Below are 23,935 nucleotides of genomic sequence, written 5' to 3'. Positions count from 1 at the left end.
AAAATGTTAGGTGGATATCCTGTTTTCATACATATCCCTGATAAATGTAATGAATTAGATAGAGTTGTGTATATATATATGCTAGTCAAACATTGGAAGTTGTTACATTTTGAAAAAACATACAAAAAGTTGCTTTGAAAAGAGAAGTGGACAAGTAATTTGGGACAATTTTTTTTTTCAAAAGGGACATGTAAAAAGGGACGGAGGGAGTAAAATATTCTGAGGGATCAAGAATAGCCACAACTGCACGCAAAGCTACGTTCTCCTCCGATAATATGTTGGCTCATACCCAAGTAAATTATTAAAATTTGAATAATATATTTCTATTAATAAAATTTAAAAAATAAAAAATGTTACTGTCTGATTAATAATATTTGTTTACGACCCAGGGCAAGAGTGTCCGGTTGACAATTTAGTGGACCATTTTGTAGTCTTACAATGCATTCTAGACCAGTTAAAACTTTTTACTTTCGCACTTTCAAAGATAACATAGGGAGTATTCAACTCACGTCTCTCTTGTTCCATTAAAAATATCTCACGGTTCAATTTATGAAAAAGGAAGAAATAAATATTCGTTCAGAATAAGAATATGTATTCTGCTTTTGTCCATTTTGAGTATATTTATCAACAATTTATACTCCCTCCGTCCCATTTTATGTGACCCTTATTCCTTTTTGGGACGTCCCAAAAAGAATGAACCTACAATACTTACTATTTTTGAACACTACTTTTCACTATTACACCCACTACTTTCTTCCACTATCTCTTTTCTATAATAATATAAACACTATTACACCCACTATCTTCCTCCACTATCTCAAATCTATTATTAAATATTGGTAGGTCCCACCACTTTACCCACTTTTCAACTAAACTTACTACATTTTTCTTAATCTCCGTGAAAGTCAAACCAGCTCACTCTTTTTGGGACGGAGGGAGTATCTCCCAATATATTTATACTTTCAATAGTTATCTGATACACATTTCAAGTACTAGAATTTTCCTGCACACTAATATTAATATAAAATTATCTGCCACGTGGCAATCAGAAAGAGCATAGAGAAACGTGGCCACATGAGACGCAGACAAATGCAAACATTGAGAAGTCAGAGACCCCATATCTCCGCGCGTCAAAACACTCTCCAGGGGCAATTTCGTCATCAACTTTTCACTCCCCAAAATACCCCTGCACTTGTACCAAGTTTAATGTGTTCCCATGTTTATGTCTGTTGAGCCATTCTGAAACTCAAACACATATACATACATACACCTATACATACAATCTCACCAGGTATATTCGGTGCTTCGATTCCCTCCCCTAAAAACACTCTCTCTTCCCTCTTTACCCACAACAATCTTTATTTCTTTATAAATAAATAAAAACACACACATAATAAAAATCGAGCATAGATTTACAAGCAATGTTTGGAGCGGACACAACTATTTCGTGACTCACCTTTTATTCCAAGGTGATTCTTTTATTTTTCTTGTTTTTTTATTTCAATTTAGACCCATTTTAGTCTCACCCTTTTTTACAAGCAATGTGGGGGACTTGATTTTTTCGTTTGTCAATTAATTGGGTGTTTTGAAATTTATGTAATGCTTCTTTTGATGATAAAGATTTGATTTTATGATCCGGGTGTTTCTTGTTTTTCATTTTGGATCAGGAATGTGAATTTTAAATGATACTTGATGTTTTTGTGTTGGCAATTCTTGATTTTGTGAATTTTGCATATAGATTGAGTCTTTATTGTTAGTTGAGTAAAATGACAAGTTACTCTATCACCTGTGATGTATATTAATGTCTAATTGTGTAGCTGGTGGGTGGAATTGAACTGGGTCATAAATTAGGTGAGTTTTCCCCATCTGCAATGGTGGAATAGTTAATCACTTAATCTTGCATCTACTTGCAATGTTTGACTAGATGTATTTCAACTTCTTTTATGCTTTAGTCTTATATCTCAATGTGACTTTCTAATGCTAGGAAGTAGGATTTGATCAAGTTAGTTGATTGTTGATACATAGAATCGGACAATACATCTATGTCAGATTTACCATTTAGTTTGGTTTTTTTATAGAGAACATTGTGGTGTGTATTGCTAGAGTACATCTATATTTGGTGAATCTCTTATGATTTAGCAGTTTAGTGGTGTTCTTAATCTTTTCGATTGTCATATATGCTATTCTTTCTTAGTTATCGGTTTTGTTATTATAATCTGGATACTTCTTTTTTGTTAATTAAAGCCAATTGCAATTCTATTAGCTTTGTAGTCACTGATATAAAAATTTCCCAATGCAGTTGTTACTCAATTCTCGGATCTGTGTCTTACATTTCGATGTCTGATCACATTTGTAAATGGCTGCTTCGGTGGGTATGCATTCATGAAAAAGTGCTGATGATGATGGTAGCATAAAATGGGTCGGTGATTCTCTGTCAAATGTCAATAATTGCGATCTAGTTTACCTGGGATGAGTTATTATTAGGATGTATAGAAGATTAAGATAGTATATATAGAGTAGAGCATGTTTGTTTCTTAGTTTAGCTGGTGGCATTTTAATTTTTAAGTTGCTTCTCGAATAACAAAAAACAAAAAAGAGGCTAGCTCCGGGAGAAGTTGACAGGTGTACTAAAGTTGTAATTTCAGAAGCTCGGTGATTAGTTTAATGGAGGAAATTGTGGTCCTGCATGGTTCAAAACAGAACTCACAGTTCTCTGTCCGTAAATACTTGCCAAGCGGGTCCACCAAAGATCCTTGGCTTGTTGTCCGTGAAGGGTCGGTGGCTGATGTAGATGCCTCATTAGCACTACTGAAAAAGAATGGGGGAAATATCAACACAAGGAATGCGTTTGGTCTAACCCTTCTTCATATTGCGACTTGGAGAAATCATGTTCCAATAGTGAGGAGGCTACTTGAGGCTGGCGCAGACCCTAATGCTAGGGTGTGTTATCTAATCAAATTTTTATTCTGCTTAGAGTTTATGTTCATGCCATTTAGTTGACCTTTCTAGATAAATTTCATCTTAGTGCTTACATGTTTTGTATAAGAAATACTGAGACATTTTCAGTCTTTGCTGGACCCTGTAATATGTACTTTAAGCAGGTGATGCTAGTCACATTTGTTAAAATGTAGTAAAGGATAGATTACAAACTTAGATTCATGTAAGTATCTCAGCTTGACCTTGGGACTGTTGATATATGTAGTTGGTTAACACTTAATGTAGAAAACATGGGATTAGTGAAATTTGTTTACTGTGAATATTTTGATTGCTGAATGATTTGACAGTATAATAGAAGAATGTTGATAGTATATCTTAGAGGATGCAACTACGTAATTACTTTCAGAAAGTAACTCCTGTTGTTTTCTAGGATGGAGAATCGGGATGGACAAGCCTTCATCGAGCTCTGCATTTTGGTTATCTTGCAGTGGCGAGTGTCCTTCTCCAGGAGGGTGCATCTATCACATCGGAAGACTTCAAATCTCGTACACCTGTTGATCTTCTCTCTGGTCCTGTGCTGCAGACTTTAGGAAATGAAGAGAATTCAGGTTTTCTTTGATGCCTTTGCGTAACTTCTAGTGACCCTAAATTATCTGGTTAATTTCCTATCTCTAAAACAGACAAAGTAACCTTTTGTTTATTATTTCAGTAGCTACAGAATTGTTTAGCTGGGGAAGTGGTGTTAATTATCAACTTGGAACTGGAAACGCACATATTCAGAAGTTGCCATGTAAAGTTGATTCACTTCATGGTTCTTTTATTAAATTAGTTTCTGCTGCAAAGTTTCATAGTGTAGCAGTTAGTGCTAAAGGGGAAGTTTATACTTGGGGGTATGGAAGAGGAGGGCGGCTTGGGCATCCGGATTTTGATATCCACAGGTATCTATATTTTTATTTCACACTAGTAGTATGTGAATTTCCAATAGAGGACTACTGATTCCAAAGTTGATATTTTTAAAAATTCTTATGTTTCGCATGGGTATTGAAGTTGAAAAAGACTTGAGCTGAGAAGTTTAAATGTGTGTTCTTTTGGAAATCGAAAGAGGCACTTTTTAAGATAAAAGTTAACATATTTGTGTTTCAATTTGCAAGTATACTCGTATAGTTGCATAGAAAGACTAAGCTCCAGTTTATAAGGCATGTATCAGGATTAGCCATAATTATGATTTCTGGTAACTTTTCATTTTTCCACATCATTATTGCTTTTGGCTAAAGATATAGTGAGAAACAACATATTATTGTTTTGTATAATGCAGCGGTCAAGCTGCTGTTATTACTCCCCGGAAAGTGACTTCTGGTTTAGGGTCCCGTCGAGTTAAGGCAATTGCAGCAGCTAAACATCACACTGTTGTTGCAACAGAGGGTGGCGAGGTGTTCACTTGGGGTTCCAATAGAGGTACCTATTTCCTTTAATAAAATGTAGTATGTGGATTTCTCAGTTAATATGTTATCTTACACAATCATTGGATTCCTTTCAAATGATTTATTGCCTTGCATGATCCCTTGATTGAGAAAAAACCAAATCTTTCTACTTTCTTTTATCTGCCTCTAAATTCATATCTCTCTCAAAGTAATCCTTCTCACAGTACTTGTGTTGTGATTTGATGTTTAATTTGGTTTCTTTCAGAGGGTCAACTTGGTTATACATCGGTGGATAGCCAAGCCACGCCTCGGAGAGTTAGTTCCTTAAAGTCAAAGATAGTTGCTGTTGCAGCAGCAAACAAACATACTGCTGTGGTTTCTGAGTCTGGTGAGGTCTTTACATGGGGCTGCAATAAAGATGGCCAACTTGGATATGGAACTTCCAATTCTGGCTGGAATTACACTCCAAGAGTGGTTGAATACTTGAAAGGAAAAGTTTTTGTTGGAGTTGCAGCAGCTAAATATCACACAATTGTTTTGGGAGTTGATGGAGAGGTATTGATCAGTCAAATTGATTTATAACTGTTATCCTATACTATTGCTATCAGGTATACCATTGCCACTATGTTTCTCTAAACTGCTCAATTTGACAGGTGTTCACTTGGGGTCATCGACTTGTTACTCCTAGGCGTGTAGTGATAGCTAGAAATATCAAAAAGATAGGGAGCACACCATTAAAGTTTCATCGCAAGGAACGGCTTCATGTAGTTTCTATAGCTGCTGGGATGGTACATAGCATGGCTCTTACAGATGATGGTGCAGTATTTTGTTGGTTGTCATCAGATCCTAATCTACGATGTCGACAGGTATAATTTTTGGTGCACTTTCTGATTATGTATTTTTAGCTGGAATTGTGTATGTGTATCATACGTTTTCTTTCCATGTAACTGAAATTGTGCATGTGTATCATATGTTTACTTTCCATGTAGCTCTATTCGCTTTGTGGAAGGACTATGGTCAGTATATCTGCCGGGAAGTATTGGACTGCCGCGGTAACTGCTACTGGTGATGTATATAGGTGGGATGGCAAGGATGGGAAGGATGAGCAACCTGTAGCAACGCGGTTACATGGTGCAAAAAAAGCATCTTCAGTTTCTGTCGGCGAGACGCATCTTTTATTTATCAGTTCTCTCTATCATCCTACTTACCCTCCCAGTGTTCTCCATCATTCTCAAAATCTCAAACTAAAGGTTGACGATGAATTGGAAGAATTAGAGGTAAATTTTGTTTATGATGATGCGGAAACCGATAATGCCCTATTTACCATACAAGAGGAGAACACGGGAACCTTACCTGTTCCGAGTTTGAAAAGCCTATGTGAGAAAGTGGCAGCAGAGTTTTTGGTGGAGCCGCATAGTGCAATCCAACTTCTTGAGATCGCAGATTCGCTTGGAGCAGATGATCTGAGGAAGCACTGTGAGGTACATGTCCCATTATCCTATCTCATGTCATTGATCTTGTATTTCCTCTTGTAGATACTGTGATACTATATGTACTCTGTATATACTTCTTCTTGAGGTTATATATCCAAGCTTTTAGGTGCATTTTTTTTATTAAACCTATCCACCAGAGGCGGTGGGGGAATTATACCCTGGCAAACATTTATACCATCAACATGGGCAATGTCAGTGTCACGTGCTCGCTTGCACACAAACATATAAGAATAGGGATAGATTTTTGCGAAGAAACCAGATGCATGTTTGTCAAATTGAAGAGGAAGATAAATTTTTCTTAGAAAAAAAAAAGATCAAAAGAGCAACAGAATATTTAAATGTAAGATCTTATCAGACATGACTCAACAAAAAGCCTAGTAGTATGTGCATTTTAGTCAATTATACTGGTAATATTCTGACTAAATTATTATAGAGGGTTCTTGAGATATGCATTAGTTGTACATTCCATGCAGCAAATTGTACTTATACAGAAGTTGGCAAATGAAAGAAAAATGTGTGTCACTGCAGTCACTTACCAAAAGAATAATAATACATGCATCTCCATTTTCTCTCACTGAAGTTGATATAGTATTCTGCTTATAGAGTTCATCTTTGATTCTAATGGCACTTGACTAGACCTGATCTATCTAATTTTTGCTAAAACCTGCCACAGGATATTGTAATCCGCAACCTTGATTATATACTCACGGTCTCAACACATGCTGTTGCTACTGCTTCATTAGATATCTTAGCTTCCCTTGAGAAATCACGGGATTTAAAGTCATCAGAATTATGGAGTTACCGGCGGCTACCAACACCCACAGCTACTTTTCCTGCTGTAATCAACAGTGAGGAAGAGGATAATGAGGATGGTTTTATAAGGACTTCCGACAACCACAACAAATTGTTAACCTCGATGAAAGATAAATACCAGAGACTAGACAACTTTCTTCATCCCGATGAAGATGTAAATCAAGGCATTTGTCGACAAGTACGAGCTCTGAGAAAGAAGTTGCAGCAGATTGAAATCCTTGAGGAGAAGCAGGCAAATGGATTTCACCTGGATAACCAGCAGATTGCGAAGATCCAAACAAGGTCTTCATTGGAGAGCTCACTTGCTGAACTTGGTTCACCAGTTAGTAGTATCACAACAAAAGCAGCATCTCCAATCAACTCAGATGGGAAAGCCAATAAAAAGGTGGAGGCATCTAGAAAACAAAGGAGGAAAAGTAAACATAAGGTAACAGAGGCGGAGGTGATGTCTGGCAATGATGAGATCCATGTTGAAGCGAATCCTGTCAAGGGTTTCTCCCCTCTTGATATATCTTGGTTGAAACAGAAGGTAAGGATATTCTCGTCCAATCTTGGTTTTGGATATGGGTATTTAATTCCCTTGGGAGTTATTATAATACCTTGGTGTTAAATTTCAATATCAATTTCGCGAGGAAGTTTACAAACATGCTTGGTTGTCATGTAATAATATGCATTTCCTGGGAAGTGCAAATCACCAAGGGTGGGTAACCAAGTTCTTATGATTAAAGGAATAGATGTTCTTAAAGCCAGAATGTGCCACTGTTTCTGGGTGGGTTTGATTTCTAGTTTAAAAACTGCTCCTCATTTGTTTTATGTGCGTTTTGTATATAAATACTGTACCGTGCTAATCCCTTCTAATAGTTATTCATATATTATGAATTATTGATAGATATCTGACGTCATGAGGTGAATACTTTCACAACACCATAATTTATAGGAATTGATTGTTAGTTTATTCCCTTGCAAGCATGGGAGTTGGGAGGATTTTTGGATATATTTTTCGTTCTGCTCTTAGTTTCAAGTTAAATAGTAATATAGGGGTTAGTCAGCAACTTTGATTGATTTATTGTTTAACAAGAGTTTTCTTTTCATAGGAGGATGCCGTGCTTGAAGTAAGTGTCACTAAGCAAGTCAATAACGAAGAAAGCTTCATTCAAAAAGGTTTTGATAATATGCCAAGTAAAATTTCTTCACCTGCCGCTTCAAAAAAGAAAAAGAAGAAGGGTGGCCTTTCAATGTTTCTAAGTGGAGCTCTTGATGATTCTCCCAAAGTTGCGGTTCCTTCACCACCAACTCCCAAAGTTGAGGGCCCTGCGTGGGGCGGTAATAAAATATCAAAGGGGCGCACCTCTCTTCGTGATATACAGGATGAACAGAGTAAAACTATGGAATATAAGACTACTAGGAACAAAGATCAAGTAGATGAACATAGTAAAACTAAGGAATATAAGCCTTTTAGGAACAAAGATCAAGTAGAGGATCCTTTGGATGGTAAAAGTGGGGGAAAAGTGTTACTGAGCTCATTCTTGCCTTCCACTCCGATACCTATGGTTTCCCCTGGTGCAGCATCTCAGGTACCTGACGGTGAAAGAGGAACCCCTCCTTGGGCTTCTTCGGGGACCCCACCTCTTATGTCTCGCCCATCTCTGAGGGACATCCAATGGCAACAGGTATTGCAATTTACTCCCATCTGTTAATCTCAGTGTGTATATCCTTATTATGTATGTAAAAAAAGTTGTGTCCTTGAATGCCTTGGTAGAAACTGACAATCATCAATTAGAGGTTTAGCAGACATACAAATTTAGCACAACTGTTAGCTTGTCACCCTTCCCAAGTAAAAGCAAAACATTACCCTTCAAAGTGAATAATTAGAATTTTGCAGAAGGAATAGAAGCCTCAACTTAGGCCATTAGGTATCTTTGATCTTGCAACACACTGTCACTCAAGCAAGACCACATTACATAGATATTTTCTGGTCTGCTTACATTTTGTTGTTAGCTTGTCAAGCATTTCATGCTTATTTTAGCAATTGTTACCTTTATTGACACATATCAGATCTTTGTATGGGTGCCTGTAATAAATCTCAACCCCCTATAAGTATCTGACCTACCATTGTTTATCATCTTACTTGTTTGAGCGTATGACATGTGGGATAATATTGTAATCTGACATTATAATCTCCCTCGTGTGTGTGTGTTTGTGTGAATGACATACCACTTGTGCATCTGACCCTCACTCATACTTGTCACACACTGCTGTTGCATCTATGATCTCTTTATGGAGTAACCTTGCTCAAAGTTGCCTTGTTTTTTCTTTTTCTTTTTTTGTCAAAAAGCATGGAAAACAACAGCAAAGTCTGGCCCACAGTCCAAAGACAAGAACTACTGGGTTTTCGGTAAATACTAGCCCAACATGCCCATCAGATTCCGCAGTTTCTAATAAGTGGTTCAAGCCAGAGGTTGATGTACCCTCATCGATCCGCTCAATTCAAATCGAAGAGAGGGCTATGAAAGACCTTAAACGCTTCTACAGCAATGTCAAACTTGTTAAGAACCAGTCTTGAGAGACTGTTCCAATTTAAAATTGATGGATGGTATACTTTTTCCGGTATACATTCTCTTTCCTAACTTCCTGTTGTAAATTGACAGATTTCATGCATCCACCTTTTTTTAACTTTACAAGGTACTTGTTTTCCTGAATATCGTTCTTTCAGGTTTATATCGTGTTCAGCTCGTACATTTAATTCTCTGGTTTACAATATCTACAGGTCCTCGTAATTGTTCTTCACAGGTGAGAAGAATGTGGAAGAATGACGAGGATGTGTTTATAGTGAATAAGAAAGGATTTAGTGGGCAATTAGCCACAAAACCTTCCAATTGTATATATTTAGAAAGTTAGTGAATAAAAAGGGTTTGTAGTTTGGACCCATAAAGAAGAACCAAATAATGCATGTCCCCAGTAAAAGAGAAAGTGGGTAGGGACTGCAAAGTGATTAGAACGTTTGTTGAAATATATGGTCATTGAGAGCCATATAATTTCCAACACTTTAGAAGTGAGAGACAGGACAGGTTTAGTCAAGAAAATAATGTAAGCTATAATCATCTCAACTTTTATTTCTTTATTTCTTTTCCATTAATGTTTAGATGGGGCTTTCTGAGAAACAGCACATAGCAATGTAAAGAAAGATTAGAAATGTTATGGCCCCTGTGTTTTTTATGGGTTGCAAAAGTGAGATAAATTTTATGTATTAATTTTTATGTGAGTAATTAAGAATCATGTTTAGTTTCCAAGTGCGAGGAGAAGTAGATTTGAGGGTATTACCTCGTTAACTACCGTTCGAGCATTTTCTGGGTGTTTGTGAAATTATTGTTACTGCTCGCTATACATTTACTCCCTTTTTTTTTATATTTGACGTTTTGACTTTGGGCACGTATTTTTGAGTGTTTTGATCGAGTAATTAAAAATCTCAAATTTAGTGTTTTAGGAGGTATTCGGTTCATGGTTAATGAGCACCTTAACAGTAATCAAAATCTCAAATCAATGTGTTAGTGTTTGGAGTAGCAATTTTATGACATGTCTTAATTCCATTCTGGAAGGTCGTTTTTTATATTCATTTTGAAATAATTATTTTTATACCTCGCATTCTCACTTCCGATCAAATTCTCCCTTACTCTTTTGTACTAATTTCCGGTAACCCTCCCTTAATCTTTTGTTTATGATAAAGTACGGTCAATAGGAGCACGGTTGGATAGCCTAGTAGTAGTTAAGAGCTTATCCTCTGTCGTCCCAGGTCATGGGTTCGACCCTGGCTCACCTCGAGAATATCTTAGAACAAATAATCATTTGTAAGCTTATAAGCCATATTTGTCAAAAAAAAAAGTATGGTCAATAGGATTCGCAGTAAATATATTCATAACTTCAGCAATTGTATAATCATTTCCGTAGAGAAATATATTCACATTTATCATTATTCTATATTATACTAGTCAATAAGATTTGTTTTGAAAATCTGGCAAAAGTGTTGTTAATGTCGTACTTTATAATATACAGCTGGAAATGACTTTTGAAACGTGAAGTATAGCTTCTTGTCGTTGGAATCAGTTAAAACTGGGAGACCAACTTTTTGTGGCCTGATAATAATACAATAAAACGACTGAAGTTGCAGTAAAAGTAGGACAAGAGCAGTTGAGTTTTGTCCTCTACTCTCTGGTTTCTCGAACTTTAGTCGGTTTACGCACTTTCTTTTGTTTCTTCGTGACTTGCTTACCTGTGTTTTATGCTTTTAGCAACTTTTTATTTGAATTTTCTATAGTTTCCGAGTGTGTGTATATATTTAATAATATTAACCTTTGTAATTTTTGAAATAGTTTTTCTAATTTAAGTAGTTAGACATGCATCTCTTATTTAATAAATCTTAGGGTGTTGGACCTGAGTATCACATATGAGCGAAAAGATCCTCAATGTCCCCTTCATAATGCCATGCCTATCATCTTAAAACACAGCTTCGATTTGCGTCTAGGTCAAAACACAACTTTAGTTGTCGGTTTTTACTCGCAACACAACTTAAAGTTGTGTTTTACAGTCTAAACGCAACTCAAAGCCGTGTTTTGAATATTTTTTTTTTAAATTCTCTTAAAATCAATTTAATTTCAATTATAAATAAATATTATAAAATCAAATATGAACCGCTCTAAAATATTTAAAACTACTAATGCATGGTTTTAAATTAATTTTTTAATTTGGTTCAGAGGTTTTAGGATCTCACGACCCTTAAACCTCAAATTAATTAGGGTTTAGGCTCGAGGGATTCGGATATGAAAACACTAAACACTCAATCCTAAACTTTAACCGTCGGCCAGCCTAATCATCAATATACTTATATAAAGGAGAAGCGAGGGGCGTGTAGGTGGCGCCTCTCATATCGCTTCGTTCTGTTTTTTAAATTTTCTGAAATTTTTGGATGAAAAATATCAAAAATTAGAACTACCTTTTTTAGTTTCAGGTATATTAGAAGCAAGTTTCAGAATCTGATTTTGTTTCAGATTATTTATGGAATATATTAGCTTGAAAGTTTTAATCTGATTTTGTTATTAGAACTACCTTTTTTAGTTTCGGGTATATTAGAAGCAAGTTTCAGAATCTGATTTTGTTTCAGATTATTTATGGAATATAGTAGCTTGAAAGTATTAATCTGATTTTGTTATTAGAACTACCTTTTTTAGTTTCGGGTATATTAGAAGCAAGTTTCAGAATCCGATTTTGTTTCAGATTATTCATGGAATATAGTAGCTTAAAAGTTTTAATCTGATTTTGTTTCAGATTATTTAATTATGGGAAAGACAGATTATTTATGGAATATAGTAGCTTGAAAATTTTAATCTGATTTTGTTCAGATTATTTAATTATGGGAAAGAGTAGCAAACAAGTCTCTCTGCACCTATAAATACCCGTATAGATCGTAGGGTTTTGTATCATCTAAACACAACCTCTTCTCTCAATACCACAAACCTACCCGATAGTTCTCTTACTCAGATTTTTAAAGGAGAAGCGAGGGGCGGTAGGTGACGCCTCTCACATCGCTCCGTTCTATTTTTCTGAAATTTTTGGATGAAAAATATCAAAACTTAGAAATACCTTTCTCTTGCTCGATTTCTAACTCGGAGGTGTCGTTCTTCTGCAACGATAAGTGAAGGTTGTTTATACAGTAAAGGTTATTGCAAGCAAATGTCGTTATAAGCCGTTATATTGGAGTCGACAAATCCAAATATGGGAAAAGAATATAGTCTTGACATGATATTGATGGTTGATGTCAATAAATTAACTATTAGTGATGTATGTTTGTTGGTTATTCTTTTATAATATTTGTTTTGTTCATCGGACATGTTTGTTGTTGTTAATTTTTATATTATTTACTTTGTATACATGAAAAAATTATTCATGCATTATCTGTTTGCTCCGTTCAAGCAACTTTTAAGAGGGTAGTTATATTTAAGTTAGATGTTTTTGTGCACAATCAATCCCAAAAAATTGGAGGAAGGTGACAATATAAGAACATGATTACTTTAAAAAAAACAAATAAAATTAAGATTCGTCATGCTTTAAATTGTTAATTACGTGTATAAATTTATTTTCATTTTTTCACCATAAATTATAGTCTAATTTTGCAATTTTATATATTAGTATTGGTATTACATCAAGATTTTAATGATATAAATTTATTTTATCCTACAAATATTAACTTTGAAACATTAATATACTTTTTATAGACAACCATAAAATTATTTTATTCTACAAATATTATTATTGAATCATTAATATAATTTTTATAGACCGCCGCAACGCGCGGCTTCTCAACTAGTTTCTAGTATTCTAAAATCCAAATATGAATCTTAAAATATTAAAATTTATTAATGTATGTTTTTAGATTAATTTTTTAGCTTGGTGAGGCTTTCGAATTAATTAGAGTTTAGGCTCGAATCTTTTTCACTAGCTAGGCTCATTATTAAATAATAACATGATTTTCACATAAAAGAAATTATAACGCGTGTATGTTACATGTCTATAAATATAGAAATATATAAAGATAGCTAGGGACCGGAAGTTGGAACCTGATAAATAACCCTAGATCTCTTTATTTTCAATCCTCAACAATTACAAAATTTACCGTATTCTCAAAACGTTTTTGAGAAAAAACTCTCACAAAATCTCGACTACTCGTATTTACCTTATTTCCGCTACAAAATTCAAATCTAAGAAGAACTAGCGATGATTTGTTCTATCTAATTATCTGTAATCTGCTTTTGACCCTGCTTTATACTAGCTACAAATGCATTTCTGCATGCCTCAGCGATTCGGGAGACACATTTTACGAATAGAGTTAACAATCGGTATCACCGACTTGTATATATTGCGTTAAAAATGTCACCTTCCTCGATTATTATAAATTTGATAAATTTAAAATTCATAAAAGACATTCACCCCCAAGAAATGGTATGTCGAGTTTTTGGTCTAAGATTTTTATTAATTTTTATTTTGAAAATAAAGGAAGAAGAGGAGAAAGCAAGGCAAGAAAAAGTGGATTGCTTAAAAACAAAAACACCACCATCCCACCTTCTGAAAACCCACCAGCTTTACTTTACACACTCATACACATGACTTATGAGTTATGAGAGAGAGGGGGATAGCTAGATGCATGTATTTTTATGTGATATAATATATTGACCTGTCCATGAGTCCTATCATGTATCAATATCTTATTTCCATATCTATGACTATGAAACAATTGATCTTCATGTTGTGGGGTTTTCCAGTATTATATATGGTCTCTTTCTTATCAAGTAATTGTGTCCTCCCTCCTTCTCTCTCAATTTTCCTCTCTTTCACACCTTAATGTTTCTTCAAGTGATGTGTAGATGCTTTAAAGCCTAGGTTACATGAGTGCCTGCCGACACCAGATATAGCAGAGAGGGAGGGAGGGAGAAGGGGAGAGGGAGGGAGGGAGAAGGGGAGGGGGAGAGAGAGAGTTGAAGGAAGGAAAAGGGGTGTGTAGAATGAAGTTTGATCCAAGATCGATTTTTCCATGTTCTCTTGACACACAATCGCATGTATGTATGTACATAGTATGTATACATGAGCGAAAATGTGAAACATGTGTATGGATAGATCTCGGACCAGGCTTCATTCTTGACACTAATCTTTTCCGAGTCCACCCTGCTCGTACGTACAATACCAGAGGAGAGCTCTCGTAACCAAATAAATTGCAGGTACTCTACTTATCTCTTGACTCGGCGTGCGTATTCTGGTAATCAAAACTTGTACTTATGCATTTGTTATATTACTTGTATTCAAGTATATATTGCGTTATGTGTATAGATCCCAGTACAATTTCTCTTTTGCGTTGATTAGTTCGTCTAAGTATTGATTGAGACTGGGAGTTGTGATCGGCTGCTTTGCGAGATATATATGCAGTACGTCGATCTTATTCTTACACAAATATTTAAACAAACCTAATAAATTTTGACCTAGCTCCATCACTTTCTTGGTAATTTAGTTCTTCAATCAAACACTTGTTACTCATCGTACGTCCTATTCATTCGATCTATACATATGTACACATATCAAGATTTATTATACTACTCCTAGCATCGCATCTCTCTCTAGCTCCCCCGATTTATCTCTCTAGCTACCCTTCTCTCTCAGGTTTCAACACACATATCATGAAGTGACATACAATTTTTCCGCCGTACTAATTATTTTGTTGGTCTCTCAGACGTTGTCTTGTACTATTAGATCTGACTTGTACAACTGTTCACACACACAAGCTTTTCTAGGTTTCAGAACCAATATACTGTCGGCATCTACCCTTTTTCTCCCTTACTGTTTTTCGAAATGTTGATTAAATATACATATATAGGTTCCAAAATAGCCAATAGGGTTCTCTCTTTTCCTTTTTAGTTTTACTAGTTGATAGCCCGTGCCAAGCACGGGTTTAAATAAAATTTTAAAATTTGTTATTTATCGGAATAATAATGTCTTTTTAGTTACATTGTCATATTTTTATTATACCTATTTAAATTATTGTTTTTATATGATATTTAAATTATTGTTATTTAATATAAGACTTTCTATATATTAAAATTTGATCCTACTTTGAATTTATTTCATAACAATATGGGTCCCTGTTCTATGGAGTCCACAAAATAAGAGTATTGGCGTCCAAAATTATTTAAAAATAATCTACTCGTTTCAATTTTAATTGTTTTTAGTCTACAATATTTGTAAACATCTGACAATTTGCAGGTTATGTTCTACAATATAATCATTGCAATCAAAAGATAAAACAATTATATTATAAATCACTAAACACTATATATGTTCTAAAATATACTCCCTCCGTCCCTTTGGGATGTATACGTTTGGAATGGACACGGAGATTAAGGAAAGTGTATAAAGTAGTGTAAAGTAATAGGAAAGAGAAAAAAAAGTAGTTAAAGTGGTGGGACCCATGTATATTTAATTGATAGATTTGAAAAGGTAGATGGAAGTAGTGGGTACGTGGGTGGGATTTTTATACTATAAAAATTTACTATTTTGGGAAAGTTTTGAAATGTATAGAATTGAATGGGACATCCCGAAAAGGAAAGTGTATAGAAATCAGAGGGACGGAGGGAGTAACTCATAAGTTGAATAATGATATTAATGATTGTAAATGTTGGAAGATGTTAATGATTAATTGATAATTATATATTTAAAACTACTTAAAGATGGTAAATTATATAAAAAAATTTGAATAATTAAAGATATTGTTTATGATTAAACTAAAAGATTATGACTGGTACTTACTGCGTCTTAAATGCGTACTTTATGGAACTTAACTCTAACATTATGCTTTATTTTAGTAAAATTACTATGTTGTTTGATGATTTTTAAATAGTGAAAATAATATTCAAGATCAACACATATAAGTTCGTTTATAGCGTCTTTAATCTTGAACAAAAATTCAAAATTTTAAGTCACAATTATTTTATTCATTTAATAGGCAAACATTATATATAATTCTAGTTGGAGTTTTTGTAGATCTAACAGTTGTTGTAGTTGTTTGATAAACTGATATTGTAGTTTGACAAAATTAATTAACTTTTCAAAAATAATTTGATATCAAATATTTTGACGTATGTGTAGAGCTTCTTTTATTATAAGTTGAAATATGGATAATGACTTCATTTTCTTTGAGTTTCTATTTGTCAAAGTCAGTGTTACCACCGCCTTATTCGTCTTTATCGCAATCTTCTGAAAAACACTGAATATTAATAATAATTATTATTAAAAAAAATATGACCAAGTTTTTTGATACTTTGGTATCAATATTGAATCTTGTTTGTTTTAATTCTGAAATATGATAGAAATTTTATAGATTTGTTTCGTAAATTAAATTGTATGAGTTTTAAAAATTAAAACGAATATTTGACGCATGTCTAGAGTTTCGGTTCTTTTATTATATATTGCAATATGGACAATGACTTCGTTTTTTTGAGTTTCTATTTGTCAAGTCAGTGTTACCACCGCCTTATTCGTCTTTATCGTAATTTCCTGAAAAACACTAAATGATAATAATTATTATTATTAAAAAATATATGATCAAGTTTTTTGGTACTTTGGTATCAATATTGAATCTTGTTTATTTTAATTCTAAAATATGTTAGAAGTTTTATAAATTTATTTCGTAAATTAAATTGTATGAGTTTTAAAAATTAAAAAAAATATTTTTGTTGACATTATTACTCTATTGATAGGATATTATATTACTATCAATATGAAGTCCCTATTTATTTAAACTCTAAAGCATAATAAAAGATTTATTGAGTTGTTCCGTATATTAAATTATTTGAGTTTTAAAAAATTAAAACAAATAATTTTGTTGGTAATATATTTTTATTAGTGAGATAATTGTTATAATACAAAATCCTGTCAAATATAGAATTTTTTTGATAATAGTAATAATTGTTAAATAAAAAATAATATGATTATAGCCAAATTTTGATATGAATTTTATAGAACTGTTTCATAAGTTAAATTGTTAGGGATTTAATTGTGCGTATAGGATAAATGTTATATTACAAAATCCTAAACACTATGGAAATCTTTTTATAGCAGGATAATAATCTTAATCAATATTGAAAATTTTAATAATAAAATCCGAATTAATATAGAATTCTTTTCATAAATGTATAATAATAATTATAAAATCCTTAAAATGTATAATAATAAGTATAAAATCCTAACAGTATGAAAATCTTTTCATAATTCTATAATGGTTATTGTTATTAAATAAAAAATTCATATAACATTGTCCTAATCAATATTAAAGTTTTTAATAATAAAATTCTAATCAATACAGAAGTCTTTCATTGTCCTAATGAATATTGAGGTCTTTAATAATAAAATTTTATTCTATATAGAAGTCTTTTGATAATAATATAATAATGACTATAAAATCCTAATCAATACGAAAGTGACCGAATTTTGGTACTTTGGTACCGATGTTCCACCGAAACGTGGTTTCGCTTATTAATAAAGGGTATTGATTTCACTGGGAAATTGAATATATCTTAGCTAAAATGGAAATTCAAACACTAGAAAAGAGAGACCAAGTAAAACGTCTGCATAAACTTTTACCTAATTGTCCTGAGCCGAGACCACATCTGCACCCTGGACAAATAAAAGAAACATAAGGGTGGACGATTTCGATTTTAATTAAAAAGTCGAGAATTTCTGGAGCTTTTTGCGGAGAAAAACAATACATTAACATCTTATTTTGTTTACAAAATAAAAATGATTGATGATTTTGTTTTTTTACATTTGTAAGTGAATGAATATATTGAAACACAACGATATAATAATTTGGGGTGATGTAAATTACTGTAACAATACAAGTTTTTGTTTTGTTTACATTTACAAGTTTTATGCTTTGATAGCTTATAACTCGTATCATGTGCGGATATCTTTTAAAAATATATATGTTGATTATAATAATTTATCTGATATACGGATTTTATATAAGATATGTTGCATTAATATGTCGATATGATTAAAATCAAGATTTTTATTTCAGTTAAAATAATAAAATTGCTGATAATTTAATGATTATATTTCAGTTAGAATATAAAATAGAAAGTATAAAAAGTAGTTATAAATTTTATAATAAAAATCCTGACAAAAAAAAAATTATAATAAAAATCATATTCAATAATTTATAATATCTCTTTTATTTAGTTTGGAACGTATAAAAAGAATAAATACTGTATTCCATTACAAACACAATTATATTTTACTTACAAAACCTCTTTTTAAACATAAAAGAAATATGGAACATATTCCACTTACCAAATCACCTAATTCTAATTGATTTAGAATATCAAAAATATAAATTATACTACTTATGATTATTATATACAAGAATATAATTAGTAAAAAAAGTGCGAGCAACCGAGTTTAAATTTTATATTATGATTTTGACCCATCACCAGGCTCCGACTCTAACACCCGTGAACTGACAAAATAACATATATCCAATTTATTTAGTCATCAAATAGTACAAAATTGATTGAGAAGAAAATACTCGTGAATTACCCTCTATTCGAAAAACGTGATCGTTATTTTTGAAACAATGCCCGTACGTGCTTATTCAGAAATGCTGCCTTACGTGTTAAAAAATTAGATAATGAAATCATAGATGCGAACTAGGGCTGTCAAAAAAATTCTGGAAAATCCGAATTCGTTCGAAAAATCCGCCACCGTATCCGAGAAAAAGCGGATATTTTTCGTATCCGAGAAAAAGCGGATATTATCCGTATCCGAATTCGTGATATTCGAATCCGAAACTAAATTAATATATGATATTTAAATTATATAATATATAATTATAAGTAACTAAAATTTTATGTTATTAGCTTGTAGTGTGTGTATATGCATTAAATAATATATTTATACAAAATTTATATAATTATACAAATACTAAAATACTTTATACATATATAAAAGTATCATTTGAGCTTAGTTATAAAAAAATTTGTTCGACACTTAACGGTTTTATAAACAGAGTAACATATACAGGAGCAAGTTCTATCTAGGACTGTCAAACGGATAATTCGGATACGGATATGCCTATATCCGTATCCTTATCCGCAACTGTCGGATTCGGATACGGATAATATCCGTTTTATCGGATACGGATAATATCCGCTTTTTCCCGGATATGAGTGCGGATATTTCGGACGGATGTCGGATATTTTTAATGATCATACGTTACTTCATGATTCTATACATGAATGTCATATTGATATTCCAATACCAGCTTGCGGACTTATATAACCAAGCTCAACTCAGAAAGGCCTGTGTATTGTAGTGCATGCATGTTGAATCTTCACACATTTCTCAAATCCAGTAGAATTTTCATTGTCAGATTAATTTCTCAGATCTCAGTGATCATGGGCTCAAATATGTAGAAAGATGCGAAATATGCATATATATGTAGAAAGATAAAAAATTATAAGAACAAACCCAAAGAAACTGATCAGTCAAAATTAACATATTTTCGTCGCGACACAAATATAATCAATTAAAATATTCATTTATCAAAATGGAATATTTACATGCGGTGGAATTAAAAGCTTCCTTTCCGGCAGCATCTATACCAGAGTAGCAAATATGACGAGGTCAAGTAACTAGAATAAGAAAACAAACATATTAAACCTGGTTTGCGACGTAGTTTAGTCAAGACGGAGACTTTGAAATTTGTAGTGTACATTATATCATCGGCCTAAATGTCTATAAATGGAATATTGTCCGTATGTTCAAACTCTGCTACCAGCCTGCCGCATATGTTTGCTCACACCGAAACATAATTATTTGCGTGACATGGGAAAACAGATAAAGAAGTTCAAGTCCCTTTTTTCTGCAAAGCCATTTTATAAAGCTGCCAATTAATTCAAAAAATAGAGATGTATAAAACAGCACATTCGATTTTTGTCCAAATTTATTACAAAATTTAATTCGATAATTACTACAACATAACCATTTTTTTATATTTAACACTTTTTTTCGGTGAGCAGGCCGGGCGGGGAGGAGAGAAATAGAGTATGAAGAAACACACAGCAGAAGCAGATGGCTTGGGGAACTTGGACAAAGTTGGCCCTATCTTTGAATAGATCAACCCAACTAATTGTCGAATTGTCTTTTAGCAATACTGTAGTTTCTGATAAATCTTTACTCAAACAGACGACGTAATTTGGTCAATTTAAACATTTTTCTAATTGTGCTTCAACATTCTAGTCACCTAATTTGTTACTATTTAATCAACTACTGTCATATTATTTTTATTTTTTTGTCAGAATTATTGTCTAATTATTTGACTTGGCCTACAAAATCAATTCCTTAAGCTGTAAAGACAAAATTTTTGTAATATTTAATCAAATATCATACAAGTTTATAGTTTATTAAGGTCCTTTTGCTAATGGCAGCATCTATCCTGAGAGCATCTACACCATGCTTCCTCAAGAATTTACATATTCAAAGCTGGTTTTGGTATATATATACTCAATTTTTTAATTGGTTGATTATGATTATATTTGTGTGATGACCGGCTTTTGTTTTGTTAGTTGGCAATTAACATGCGAGATTATTTTAAGTATATATGAGTAGCCACTGGAACAAATAGCAGGACACAAAGATTATCAGATACATTCGTTTCCTCTGTCTAGGCAACTTAGAGATAGGAGATAAAATGGCAAGAAATTCTGCAATTTATATAGGCCTTCTGGTGATTGCATGTTGTTCCAATGTCATGGGACTGCCAGGCTACGTTAAATATAAAGATTCGAAGCTGCCAATAAGTGTTCGGATTGAGGATCTTATGAGCCGGATGAGCTTAGAAGAAAAAATAGGCCAAATGACACAGATTGAACGAACTCTGGCATCGACAGAGGTCATGAACAAGTACTTCATTGGTAAATTTTATGTTTTTTTTTGAACAAGATTGGTTAAATTTACATCAGTCCCAGGCTCCCAGCCTTTGTATTACTATGTGTAATCAGTTGTGTTTTCGGTGTTGATGACATGCATAATGTAGGGAGTGTGCTGAGTGAAGGAGGGAGTGTTCCTGGAGTAAGAGCATCTGCTGAGGCTTGGGTCAACATGGTGAATGAAATCCAGAAGGGCGCGCTCTCAACCCCCCTCGCGATTCCAATGATTTATGGCATTGATGCTGTTCATGGTCACAACACTGCATTCGGGGCTACCATTTTTCCTCACAACATTGGTTTAGGGGCTACAAGGCAAGTTGTTCTATGGTATAACACATTGTATCAGTGTTCTATTCAGAATGCGCGCAAGCATGGATTCTTATTTAGCCAACATTTCAATTATCTTATTACTAGTTTTGCCAGGAACATGAAGGATATACAAATATTATTGTGCAGCTTGTTCTTATTTTTATTTTTTTGATATGTGATGGATTATTCATATAAAGCAGGGACCCGGAATTGGTCAAGAATATCGGGGCTGCAACTGCTCTTGAAGTCAGAGCTACAGGCATTTCTTATGCTTTTGCACCCTGTATCGCGGTAATTAAATCAATTCAAGAACACAATTTTTAATGTCCTAAAGCTACTGCTAGCCTAAATATTCTTCCTCGCTTGTAAAAAATCGGAGGGCAGGTTTGTAGAGATCCAAGATGGGGCCGCTGTTATGAAAGCTATAGTGAAGATACCAATCTTGTTAGAGCAATGACCGAGATCATACCAGGTTTACAGGGGGACATCCCTGCTTATTCACAAAAGGGCTTTCCCTTTGTTTCAGGAAAGTAAGACTCAAATAAGACTCACCTCACTGTATGTTTTGATCCACGACTGGTTTCGTGTTTATATATTCACAACTTTAATTGAATCTCCTGCTTTGCATAGGAATAAAATTGCGTCATGTGCCAAGCACTTTGTGGGTGATGGGGGAACCAACAAAGGCATTAACGAAAACAATACTTTGATAAGTGAGAATGGATTGCTCAGAATTCATATGGCCCCTTACTTTGATGCTGTCAAAAAGGGTGTAGCAACAATCATGATCTCCTATTCAAGCTGGAATGGAGTAAAGATGCATGCTAACCGTTATCTCATCACTGATATTCTCAAGAATACCTTAAATTTCAAAGTGTGTTTATCAACTAAAAATTGATGTTTGATTTAAGATTAAAGGGGCTCCATGTCAAATATGTTTTAAATTTTTGTAGATAACTTCTGCAGGGATTCGTCATCTCAGATTATCAAGGCATTGACAGGATAACTACACCATCTCACGCCAATTACACATTTTCAATTGAGTCTGGAATTAATGCTGGTATAGATATGGTCAGTTATTAGTGCTTCTATGCTTTCGACTAAAAACTACTTTATTTTTGAAAAAGACAGAGTGCTTTACATGTGATATATGAATCTCAATGCAATGTATACAAGACTGAAACTCTCCATTTTCACTCTGTTGTTCTGAGCAATGTGCAGATCATGGTGCCAAAAGCGTACGAGGAATTCATTGATGGTCTATCTTCTCTGGTAAGGAATAAGTTTGTCCCAATGACCCGAATCAATGATGCAGTTGAAAGGATTTTACGAGTTAAGTTCGTTATGGGTCTATTTGAGGACCCATGGGCTGATCTCAGCATGGCCAAGTACCTAGGAAGTAAGGTAAGTGAGTTGTCAGAGTTTGATACATAGCATTACTTCCTTTCCTAAATATAATCAAGGGGCAGTTTGCAGCATCTTCCTTTTTATGTAACTGTGTTACTTTGAACAGGAACATAAAGAACTGGCACGAGAGGCTGTACGAAAATCACTTGTTCTTCTAAAGAATGGGAAATCTGCAGACCAGCCATTGTTACCCCTGCCTAAAAAGGTGCCAAAAATACTTGTAGTCGGAAAGCATGCCAACAATATAGGATATCAGTGTGGTGGCTGGACAATTGATTGGCAAGGGCAAGATGGCAATATCACAGTTGGTATATTTACAGTGCGAAAGTATTTTCTTCATCGTATCTATTTTGATTCAAGTAGGTAAATCTAACTGAGTTTTTCATGTCAGGTACCACAATCCTCAATGCCATAGAAAGTACAGTTGACAAAAAGACTGAAGTTGTGTATCAAGAAAATCCTGAAGCAGACTTGTTCAAGGCTAATACATTTTCTTATGCCATTGTAGTCGTGGGAGAGGCCCCATATGCAGAGACCTTTGGAGATAGTTTAAATCTAACAATTCCCGAGCCTGGTCCTAGCATTATAAGCAATGTTTGCGGATCAGTAAAATGTATTGTTGTCCTCTTCACTGGCCGTCCTGTTGTGATTCAACCATATTTAGCTAACATCGACGCCCTGGTAGCTGCTTGGCTTCCCGGGACAGAAGGACAGGGCATTGCAGATGTTTTGTTTGGGGACTATGGTTTTACAGGAAAGCTTCCCCAGACCTGGTTCAAGACAGTTGATCAGCTGCCAATGAATGTAGGGGACTCACATTATGACCCACTGTTCCCATTTGGATTTGGCCTTGCTACATAATCAAAAATTTCAGAGCCAAGTAGCTTTTTTATTTTTTCGTGTCTTAATGTTGATCATAGTCATTTCCATCATCCTTGGAAATAATTATACCTAACAAGTAGTATTCGAATAATATTCTTGAATGATTTTATCAATTTATGTTCCGAGTTTCCCTTATGTAATTACTGTAAGGGCA

General features: G+C 33.8%; 2 protein-coding genes across 4 annotated transcripts; both read left to right on the top strand.

Annotated features, from left to right (window-relative positions):
* Positions 1-1,236: 1,236 nt before the first annotated feature.
* LOC108227552 (uncharacterized) lies at positions 1,237-9,823 on the top strand. 3 transcript variants are annotated; one of them, XR_001807984.2, is made up of 12 exons: positions 1,237-1,469; positions 2,300-2,940; positions 3,368-3,545; positions 3,647-3,875; positions 4,253-4,392; positions 4,624-4,913; positions 5,012-5,224; positions 5,348-5,839; positions 6,525-7,193; positions 7,759-8,334; positions 9,000-9,346; positions 9,432-9,823. XR_001807984.2 is itself a non-coding variant. In XM_017402760.2 (11 exons), the coding sequence occupies exons 2-11, from the start codon at positions 2,665-2,667 to the stop codon at positions 9,225-9,227; spliced, it is 3,291 nt and encodes a 1,096-aa protein (XP_017258249.1). In that variant the 5' UTR covers positions 1,237-1,469; positions 2,300-2,664; the 3' UTR covers positions 9,228-9,382. The 3 variants fall into 3 exon arrangements, 2 of the variants coding, with proteins under 2 accessions (XP_017258249.1, XP_017258252.1); XM_017402760.2 differs by lacking the exon at positions 9,432-9,823 and having other exon boundaries at positions 9,000-9,382; XM_017402763.2 differs by lacking the exons at positions 1,237-1,469; positions 9,432-9,823 and having other exon boundaries at positions 2,515-2,940; positions 3,650-3,875; positions 9,000-9,345.
* A 4,423-nt stretch (positions 9,824-14,246) lies between these two features.
* On the top strand, positions 14,247-23,894 carry LOC108224253 (uncharacterized). The gene is made up of 10 exons (XM_017398771.2): positions 14,247-14,427; positions 20,275-21,168; positions 21,291-21,495; positions 21,693-21,783; positions 21,877-22,022; positions 22,123-22,366; positions 22,459-22,563; positions 22,714-22,896; positions 23,006-23,207; positions 23,291-23,894. The coding sequence occupies exons 2-10, from the start codon at positions 20,946-20,948 to the stop codon at positions 23,758-23,760; spliced, it is 1,869 nt and encodes a 622-aa protein (XP_017254260.1). The 5' UTR covers positions 14,247-14,427; positions 20,275-20,945; the 3' UTR covers positions 23,761-23,894.
* The last annotated feature ends 41 nt before the right edge of the window (positions 23,895-23,935 follow it).

This window comes from Daucus carota, chromosome 6, assembly GCF_001625215.2.
Source record: "Daucus carota subsp. sativus chromosome 6, DH1 v3.0, whole genome shotgun sequence".
Lineage (NCBI taxonomy): Eukaryota > Viridiplantae > Streptophyta > Magnoliopsida > Apiales > Apiaceae > Daucus > Daucus carota.
This window is presented reverse-complemented; position numbering and strand designations above follow the sequence as displayed.